We start from the raw sequence: 11,115 nt of genomic DNA, 5'->3' as shown, positions 1-11,115 counted from the left end.
CACTTGGATAGTAGGGGTATGAAAAGGACCCCTTTTTCCATAGGAATCATTTTAACATTGATTCCTATGGAAAAATCGGGTCATCGCATCCGATGGTCGCATGCGATGCGATGCGATGCGATGCGATATCGCATCGCATCGCATCTGATTGTATGCCTTAACTTAAGGCATACAATCAAAAAATCGGGCGTCCAGATAACTCACAAGTACCCAATATAGTGTAGTGTAGTGAGGCATCGGGCCAGAAGCATGGCAAGCGAAGCGAGATATGTAAGAGAATGCATGCTCCGGTGTCAATATACAGAAGTGTCCACATAAATCTTTCTTTATTGTGCCATGTATGGTCCAGTTTAGCACTCCTCTGGACTCTGCAAAAGGCATCCACTTGCTACATTTGGAAAAACAGCTAAGCCGTGTTTTGAATGTTGTGCCAAAATGAGAAAAATAGCCAAGATGTATGTGGACACATCTGTAAACACCAAAAAAAGTGAAAAAATCATGGTGACCTTTTCTGTGTCAATCTTTTCTGTGTCAATCTTTTTCTTGTGTCTGTTGACCTTTTGATGTTGACCCAGACTTTGTCGACCTGCTGTAAATACCACACCCTACTGAACCGGATGTCCTTGTTTTTTTATACAGTTTGTTTCTTATCTGTATGTGTTCTTTTTATTTCTGTGTGCTTTTTTTCTTTCTTCTACAGTGTTATCTGTTTTTGGTTGTCATGTTGCTTAGAATGATTTTCAGGAGTGATGTTGTTTTCATTATGAGGTGATTTGATAAAATAAGAATGGTAAGCAACAAAAGTGTTTAGAGGCTGTAGTGTTATGACCGAAATGTGGAAGTATCATCATTTACACAAGTGGGAGAACTGATATTTCATATCACTGGTCATTAAGGGGGAAATTTACTAAGATGTGAAATACACTTCACAGGTCATGTTGCTATGGGCACCCAATCAGAAGCTACTTCTTATTTCTTTTTCACCCTCTAGAAGATAGTAGACAGGATCTGATTGGTTGCCCATAGCAACAAGACCTGTGAAGTGTATTTCACATCTTAGTAAATTTCCCCCTAAATGTCATTGTGATGACATCATTTTTATAATCAGTCGATTTTCTTATATACAGTAGATGCAGTCTGTAAGACAGACAAATGGATCACAGGCAGAGGTGGCCTTTTCTTCGACAAAACAATATTTTTTTGTCATCTTGAAAGATTGTGTTAAGATACCTGGTGTTGTGAAAGTCCAGAATAACAGAATGAAAACTATGGAAATGTTTGTCTCTGCTATGTACTGTAGATATTGTATGAGTACCAAGTCTGTGAACTGAATTGGGCCCCTGTCCTGATGGTCGGGTTTGCGCATGTGCATCTCTGCGCAGGTGCAAACCCCGACTGTGAATGGCCGCTGCGATTTACAGTGTTGCGGGACAGTTTGCACAGATGTGGCAGTGTGCTTGGGAGTCGCTCATGGGAACGCCCAGGATTTTATGGGCGTCCCTATGAAAACGCTTGGCATTCCCATGGGATTGCAGGTGGAACGATGTGTGCCGGGGGCTGGCGGCTGATGCCTTGTCTCCTTCCCGCTGTCCACACTTATAAGTCAGTCTCCACTAACTTATATTTGCGAAGGAAGGAGAAATCATTTGATGATCTGTGACTATCGAATGATTTCTTCTGCTGCGGGCACATGTGAGGGGATGTGTCTTCGTGACACACCCCCTCGCATGGTTGCGAGGGGAAATGGAATTGGGGAGGGGTGTGCAATCGCCGAGGTGGTGGGCAGAGTCACAAGGACTCAGTAAGAGGCAAGCTTTGCAGCTTACCAAGTCAACTAGAATTACCCCAAACATGAGAAGAGTAATGCTTGTTGCAGTGTTAAGTAAAGGAGTCATTATGAAATGTGTTCTAGTAGATTTTGAGAAAGATGTTACTTTTATTGAAAACTTGATTTTGCCTATAGCAACCAATCAGATTCTGTCTATCATTTTCTAGGATGCGGTTGAGCAATGATAAACATAATCTAATTTGTTGCTTGAGCGATATCGCCTCTTTTAATTTTTAGAAGCTTTAGTAAATGTACCCCTTTGTCCCACACCTAAATGCCTCTTCACAATGGTCATACACATTATAATAACTTTATTTATTTATTTACAGTTTCTTATATAGCGCAGCAGATTCCGTTGCGCTTTACAATAGTAGACAGTGATAAAACAAACTGGGTAACAACAGACATGGAATATTCTACATGGAATAGTCATCTAAATGGTTTAGAGGTAAAGGTGACCTTTCGTGTAATAAAAAAATTGTCTTCTATTTGCAATAGAATGTTGCATTATTTATTGCACAATAAGTCAAAGATTTTTGGCTAAATATTATAGCCTGTGAAAAGCCAAAGTTGCTGCGCTTTGTGTCAGAATGCCCTATTTTTAAAGCGGCTATCATTTATAAGGCAAAACCATCCTGGTTTCCGGCAAGATATTGCATTTAGCTTTTAAACTTAAATTAAAAACACAAACAAGGTAAGCCTCGACCAACCTTTTTAGAAAATGACCCATACTGCCTTGGCAAATATGGCAAAAGATGATGTACAGTATCACATCATACAGTATACACACTGTACTTATAGCATGGCATAGTACACATAAAACAATTTGGGTATTAGCTTTTTGTCTTTTGAAAACTGCTGATATCTGCTCTGGCACACTTATACCATCACTAATTTAATATTCTAATGACGACACAAATTAAACCTTGGCAGGAACCGGGATGTTCTAAATGACCTCATTTAACGACTCAGACAATTCTTAACCGTGACTCACATCTGAAGCTTTTTTTACGAAGCATGAGTGAAAAAAAAAAATCAGGAAATGTCAGCAGACGTAAAGAGTAAAAAGAGGGGGGAATGACAAAAAGGGGGCAGCGGAGGAATAGTAAAGAATCCCTTCTCCAGCTATGTAGGGCTTGGTAATTTTGGCAACCCATGTGGGCGGGGAAATGAATGGGGCTACAGGCATATTTAGCTTGTCAGTACTCAGTTGCTCAGACTTGCAAAAGGGTTTTCCTTAACCTGCAAGCTGTCTGCTCTCTTTATGCATGCTTCACTTATTCCTGCTGCACATATTAAAATAATTCTATATTATAAGACCACATAGACAAGCGATTTCCCTACAGCAGTACATATCAACAGAAAAAAGTCTTCTGGAATTTACAAGATTCAAGGTGGAAATTTTTTTTTTTTCAAAGTGTTCAAGTGGATTTAAAAAGCCTTGAAATATGATCTCTTTAGTGCTCCTATGGATATGCATATTAATTGTGAAGTCCTTGACTCGTAAGTAGTATTCCTTATCTTTGTTATAGGTAATGCATGTACAGGTTTAGCAGTAGTTTGAAAGTGGTGACACTGTCAAAATAGGAGAATAATGTGACTCTACCATAAACTTAGGTCTGCAATAAGCCTGGCAAACAAATACATATATATTATGTATAATTTGTGTTTGTAAAGGTGGGATTAATAATAACTATGTGCACTACTCTGTGATAAGTTAGAAAATATCTTGTGGGTTTGAAGGAATGTTTCTATAAGTAATTTCAGTTTCCTTACATATATACCTATATTTTATTTTTTTCTTTGCTTAGCAAATTGCAATTTTTTTTCCACTTTTACTAAATGTATATGTCATTGTCATTTAAACTTAATTTCTATTTTGAAACAAATCAGAAAAACTGTTTTAATGGCTTACAAATAAAAAAGGTTAATAAACTGACATTCTCCTATCATAAAATAAGAGATAGAGATGAAAGCACCGGATACAGGACTGTAAATATAAACAGTAGTGATACTGCTTTCAGCTGCTAAGTAAAGCCTAGAACATATGAAGAGATTGCAGTTGTGGAACAGACCTTGTTAAATTGAAAAGGTACGTACACATAAATCGTTCTGCTTGAGGATTGGCATGTTTCCGTCGTGCCTTTAAATTGCTCGCTGGAATTATTGTTTTAAAGGATAGTGAAAATATACAAAGCTGCGAATTTTGCTCTTTAGTTAAGAAACGCGAGATCACGTGTACAAACACAAGTAATGCAGTTTGTTCTGTTTACAATAATAATTTCCCAACTGACATCTATATGCTCTGAAGATGCAATAGGGGTCTTGAAATATTTGCAGGAAAACAAAAGTGTTTTTTTTTTGTTGTAAATTCCTGATTTGTTTTGCTTGAAGTAAAGCTGAAAATTTAAAGTTTTTGAGATTCTCAGTACAAGTGGTAAAGCTGTAAATGTGTTGCCTGCAGGAGTATATTAATTGCGAATCATTGAGGAACGTAAAAGTAGCAGCTGGACACAGATGATTGGATGCAGGGCTGCTCAGGAGTCTGGTACCTATTCTCAGTAATGCCGAGTACCCTAAATCATTCATTAATTCCTCACTCTTCCTTAGAAAGCGATTGACATCTAGTGGGTTCTTAGAACGCCTGTACACATCGCCTATAACTCCAGGACATCTGTGTGGTTGACATTAGTATGTATGTTTCACGTGAAAGTTGGATGTGCATATGTGTTCTGTCATCTGCAAATCATAGGTGTGGGGTAACAGTTTGCATATTTGCATTAATATATGTTAATGTTCATATGCAGGAATGCGGTTTGTCCTATATACTGTGCTGTTACAGTATGTGGGAATGTGGTCTGGAATCTGGAAGAGTGTGGCATTGATTTGAATGTTGTATTTATTGAAACATTGTCAAAGCCAAACTTATCTATCAGCCTATATAGAAGCCCTTAACATGGCATTACAGAAGTCATTGTGTCTACCTTCACGCTCAACTTTTTTGTCCAGTGCCCCAAAAAATGCTTCTCTCTACGCTTGCTATTATTGTATTCTACTGATGTCTTGGCTATTTATGCATTTGTTACATTTTCTGCCTTATGTTTTAGTAACCATTCCTAAAACAGAAGATGCATAGCTTGGAACAGTGTATGAAGTGGTTCAGTTTGCCTTTAAGAAATGATAATGCTTGGTAGAGTTATCATATTGTTACCATTAACACGCCAGAGCTAGAGGGTCTGGATCTGTGCAAAAATATGTAAGATATTTACAAGTAAAGGCAAAGCAGCACTATATCAGCATTGTACCACATTATGCAGCAATGCTGTATATTAAGCCAAATCTGTGAAAAAAAAAGTCATTTTATGCTACATTAGGCATCATCTTGTACAACACAACCTCATATAATGTACTATTAGCATTGTTAGTACATTCTAATATGTGTGCAATACATACTGCATACACATGACTGTGTGCAAATTAATCTTCAAATATGTACTTTATACAGTATATGAGTACACATACTGTGTACAGTACTGTATATGTGTAAAATCTGATATTTAAATAAAATGTGTGTGCATGTGTGTGTGTTTGTGCATGAGGGTGCGTCACTGTGTAGTAGACATCTAACTATAGGTTCCAGCTAAATATTTCCGATGGGAAAATGTATGTGATCTATTTCACAAGTTGTAATATAAAGATATTGACTTCTAATCAAATTGGGTAATTTTTAATTGCTAAATGAAGTCTGGGGCAGTAAGTCAATGTTTAATGAAAACCAATTTTTTGTTCTCAATTACATTTTTTAAAAAATGTACTCTGCATTTGAATAATGTTGCCATGCTCAGTGCTTACAATACAGTGATCACAATTTGGTCACAAAATGGCGCATGGCATTTATTAACATTTTGAAGGCACTATAAAATACGACAAAACCATATAGATTATTAGTATCTGCTAATGCTAGTGGCAAGTACAGTAAAAGTACATTTTTCAGAATTTCTCCCTAAGTGTACCATACCATGAAATCAGTGACGGTAAATTTAGATATACTCTTACCAATTGGAAAAAAAATGTTAGTTGAGTTTAGCAGAATTACCACTCATGGCTAATTCAAAACAATATTTCCGCTTCTAAACTGTAAGCCCATAAGTGAAGCGTTCCTACCGTCCTGCATACCTTCTTGGCCTTTCAATCTGTTCTTTTTTTCTCTAATTTCCACTTTTTTCACATAGGCGGGGACACTGGAACAGGGGAAAAGTGGAATTTCACAAGTTAACCCTAATTAAGCAATTTACGTAGCTGTATGAATTCATAAGCAATATATTTGCATGTTATTGGCCTAGAGACAAGGCCGCTAGTGAGTCAGAAAGCCCTGTGTGCATTAACATGATAGAGTAAAGGAAATTTAATAATGTAAGTAGCCTTATGTTTTAAATTTTAGCCACCGGTTTTGTCTGACCATGCTAAGGGTTTTGGCCAGCACCTTTGTGTTAACGAATGCCGTAAAAGACTTTAATTTAATTTTCAGCTCAACTGTTCTACTGACTGTGTGGATAGATTGCTGGAACAATGTTCCTTTTTGCTTTAACAAGTGGCCTGTTCTGTGCCATTCAGTGACCAAAAATTGTAATAAAAATCAGTTTAACAACAAAGACCTGGGGTCACGATGCATTGTACGTGTTAAAAACATCTTGTGCTTGTTAAAACCATCTCCCTGTTTTTAAATGACTTTGTTTCATCATTAGAAAACCAGCAACAGTGTTCTCAATATCAAAAATCCCAAACAGAAGTATGGTGCTTTTTCCAAATTAAGGGTATATATTCTTTTGTGGTCCAAAGCAACACCAGATGGGATTTGAAATCGTATGTTATTTATTATGGTCTATTGGCTGTTAGATGAGACAAATAAGAATAAAAAAAAGCCCCCGAGATATAAGATTTCCATTGATTACAGGTAAAAGAATGATCTACAGGGCAGGAAGTTTTTTAAATTAATTCCTGACGTTAAATGTTAGGGTGTGTGTGTGTGTGTGTGTGTGTGTGTGTGTATTGCTATATGTGTGTGTGTGTGTGTGTGTGTGTGTGTGTGTGAGAGAGAGAGTAAAAATCACAATGTTTTCCTATAGTTGTTTTAAATTTTAATCTCTAAACTTCCAGTTTATGCTATGATTATTCCCAAATCTCTGTGAACAACTATATCTGTATGGTTACATTACTTCCTTACACGCTATACAGTGAGCATTCCCTAGAGAATTACTCAGGCGTAACTAGACTGTTGTTCCAGAGGGTTAATCAGATTAATATACTGTAACTGACGGTAGGGTGACCCTCCACACTGAGAGCCCTTTCACTTGTTCATCAAAATCACTGCTCTAGCCAAAATTCTGCTCTTAGAAATATGTGCGGATAATGCAAGAATGAGTTTAGGCACACATATAAAGCTGCAGGTATATGCGCTGCATTGTTAAACACTGGAAAGTTCCAAATTCTACTTTTTATGAAAGTGTGTGTGTATATGTATGTATGTATGTATGTATATATATATATATATATATATATATATATATATATATATATATATATATATATATATATATATATATAAAACATTGCCTTGTCAGATGCACATTTACCTGGTGTGGAAATATTTACACATTATCGCGTATGTACATACAGTAGCTTGTGATGCATATATTTTTTTAATACACACGCTTATGCATATTTAAAAGCACACTTTGTTATGAGGATAAAGCTGTATATGCAAGCATAGGTTAAAGTTGTACTATAGTTGGTTACTGATTTTATACTGCTATCATTATGGCTAGTGACTTTTAGTAAATTTTTTTTACTGGAATGAGCCATTTCTATTACATATTGAAGAAAGATATTCAACATTTATTATATATTGTATACTGCAGCTTAGCTATAAATATAGAAAGGTATTGTCATATACAGTTTTCTTATCTTTACAGTGACATGCTAGTCTTTTGACAAGTTAACCTGAAAAATGCTTCTAAGAATAAAAGAGCAAATAAACCATTCTGTTAGGCACAGGTGTGTTCCATGGTGGTATTTCTGCTATATCTAAGAGACACAGTACATCCTGCATCCGTCCTACATCAGGGTGATGGATAATGATAACATTGTACCTTGTTTTCTACCTTAATTGATTGATTAGGCACAAAAAAATATATCTACTGTACTTGAAAATCATTTCTCTGATCAATTACCTGAAAGCTTTTACATAAGATTTCTTAATTTCTTATTCTTACCATATGTTAATCAAGTTCAATGTTATGGAATAATAACAAAAATATACAAATTGACATGCCCCAGTTAGATATGTAATTACACATGGTACATATTTTTTTCATTTGATAATAAAGCATGTATTGCAATCTCAAAATGTCAATACTGTAAATCCTTGCTACACTTATAGTAAATGTGTTTATAATACAAATTATCTAAATTTTGAGTAGTAAATGTGCAAAGTTGTGTGTAAGTAATATCAAATATAGTTCAGTGTAGTAAAAAGCAGCTTCATATAGTGTTATAAATATATGTCAGAAGCGTGCAATTTAATCTTTATGCATGGAAAAAATTATTAGTACTGTAAGACATTTTTCAACGCGAAAAAAGAGGTATATCTAGTTGGACAGATCCATTGTGACTTGAATATGTAATCTTAATCCTCCAAATTTACTTAAATATGTATTTTACATTTCAAACTTAGAATTTTCATAAATAATTAAGTTATTAGACGTCTGTTATCTCATAATATTCATTCAGAATCTTTAAACTGTACAATATTATGCTACAAAGCACCTTGTAACCGATCTAAACATAGTATCCAGACGTACAGTAAACCTTAATACAGTATGAATAAACACAAATAAAATCTTCTCTAATATCTTGAGGGAAAAAAGATAATGGAATTGGAAACACAGCTTAAAGAATGTGAGTTATACCCATTCTACTACCACTGTTACACATAGCCTCAATAAGGCTGAATACAAGTATGTATTACTGACCACCAGTATTGCAATCTTGCTAGGCATGACAACTAATACAGTACATGTAGTATTATCAACCTGGATATTTATTCTCTCACTACAGACTCCAGTCAGTGATTTATGCAAGTGGCACTATTACTATTATGTAATTTGGTGTATCACTTACACGTTATAGTTGTTGTATCTTTTACCTTTAAGGTGCCCATACACGTTACAATTATTGTATACAATATTGTATACAATATCGCATCTCACCGCATCTCGGTTTTGCGATGAGATTAGATCTAGTACAAAAAGTATGTGCAGCACATACTTTTTGTACTAGATCTGATCTCATCTCATCGCAAAACCGAGATGCGATGAGATGCGATATTGTATACAATATTGTATACAATAATTGTAACGTGTTTGGGCACCTTAAGATAAGACAAGAAATCAATTTCTTTCACATCATGCAAATATGCATTATCGTTTTAGTAAAATTTTGCCTACAGTTTCCTCTGGACATGATTATACAGTATATGAGCATATACAAGGACAATTACTGTATGTCAGTATTTGGGCGCCTATGCTTTATGTTTATATATATGCATTGTTCATTATTCATCCAAGTAATGTAGTCTTTTTAGTGAGAGTATGAGAAATAAAAAATGAAGTCAATGTTTTCAACCACCTCAAATTGACATTTACTAGTTATCCGCTGGGCCTGCTAAGCCTTGTCCTGTAATACGTTCTATATCAAAAGTGGCTTTCTAACAGTTGTATATGTGTATAGCCTATTGTTTGTTACTTACATGCTAGGCTATTTTGTACATATATGTTATGTAATGAGTGCTAACTTAAATATCAGATCACAGCAGTAACTGGTGCCTATTGCTTTAGTAGCGTAGTGCCTTGACTGGAACACAGATATACAGTACTGTAAGAGATCATGCAGATGTTCGCCTGCTTCTAAACTTTTATTTGTACCTACAGTAGTACAGGCTGTTACCAGTGCGCCCATATGATGTGTGTGGATAGGTAAATGATGTGTTGGGGCCTTAGTTCCTTGACCATTTTTCAAGTGATACTGGTATTAGACTTTTGGAAGTAGAGAGTAATTAAGTTTCCTTTAAAAAAATTGTATTACAAAATAATATTAGCAACAGTCAAAATGGGTTTCCAGCAAACTAATATCGATATTGGTATTGCTAGAATAATGTTTGCTAGAGTTTGTATACGATGTGTCGCCTTTTCATGGAGATGTACAAATGAAGGTATTGAAACTTCATATATATTATACGCACTTCATGTGTACTTAGGTTCAACATTTTAGGACTAAACCATGTATGTAGCTTGCACTTTAGATGGGCCAAACAGGTCTGAATTGGGGTGGACAAAATCAATATGGAGCATGGAAGATCTTGATTATTAGCTGTTATAGCAATATTGAGAAGTGATAAATAAAAGGTGATTTTTATCATTACCGTATACAGTATGTATAAAAATCCAGAAAACTATGGAAGTAAAAATTGCAGGAAATGGACCCATTTTTATATGTGCTATATTCAAGTAAATGTCTCTTGCTATAAACAATTAAGGCCAAGTAGCCAACATAAACAAGCGCTGGTCACATTGCAATAGTTTTGGCCCACATAAGAAGTATTTGTTAGTGTGCATGTGTGCGTGATTTTGGCGGTTGTGGTAGATTTGTACATTTTTGGGCAACTTGGAACATAATTGTGATGATTTTTGCACCAAGGCAATCTTCGGCATTGCTTTCAGAGTACACCACGGGCAATAAGGAGATTAGCGCTATTTGATGCATACTTGCCAACTCTTCCCACAAAGTTTAATAAATCTCCCGGATTCCCATTGTTTCATCTGAAATTTGAAATGTGCCTATTCCAGTACAAATGTGATAGATGTAAGACCTAAATTCTGTATTCAAATAGGCCACCCCAAACTGTGAGTTCATGGGAAGTATTGGCCATCTCATACAGCACAGACTGTAGCTATATCATTAGTTCAGGCAGATAATACTTACAGTACTCCTCGCACTCAAAAACAACTAAATTGTATGGAAGGTGGAATGTTTAGCATTACTACCTAACATCATTGACGTTAGTTTCCCAACCTTGGCCCTAACTGTGTGGAGTTTGTATATTCTCCCTGTACTTGCATGGGTTTCCTCTCGGTACTCTGGTTTCCTCTCACAACCTAAAACTATACTGGTAGGTTAATTGGCTCCCAACAAAAAATAAACCCTAGTATGTTAGTGTGTGTTTGTGTGTG

At 35.7% G+C, this 11,115-nt stretch overlaps 1 protein-coding gene across 4 annotated transcripts in view; it reads left to right on the top strand.

Moving 5' to 3' along the window:
- Positions 1 to 2,958: 2,958 nt before the first annotated feature.
- Positions 2,959 to 11,115, top strand: part of CRLF1 (cytokine receptor like factor 1) — a 106,979-nt gene continuing 98,822 nt past the window's right edge. The window contains exon 1 of one of the 4 annotated variants that reach the window (XM_083158261.1): positions 2,959 to 3,331. In XM_083158261.1, the coding sequence (XP_083014387.1) occupies positions 3,277 to 3,331 (55 nt within the window). In that variant the 5' untranslated portion in view covers positions 2,959 to 3,276. The remainder of the gene's footprint in view (positions 3,332 to 11,115) is intronic. The other 3 variants (XM_083158262.1, XM_083158264.1, XM_083158263.1) reach the window with 3 other exon arrangements.

This window comes from Crinia signifera, chromosome 1, assembly GCF_055691185.1.
Source record: "Crinia signifera chromosome 1, ASM5569118v1, whole genome shotgun sequence".
In the NCBI taxonomy this organism is placed as follows: Eukaryota; Metazoa; Chordata; class Amphibia; order Anura; family Myobatrachidae; genus Crinia; species Crinia signifera.
This window is presented reverse-complemented; position numbering and strand designations above follow the sequence as displayed.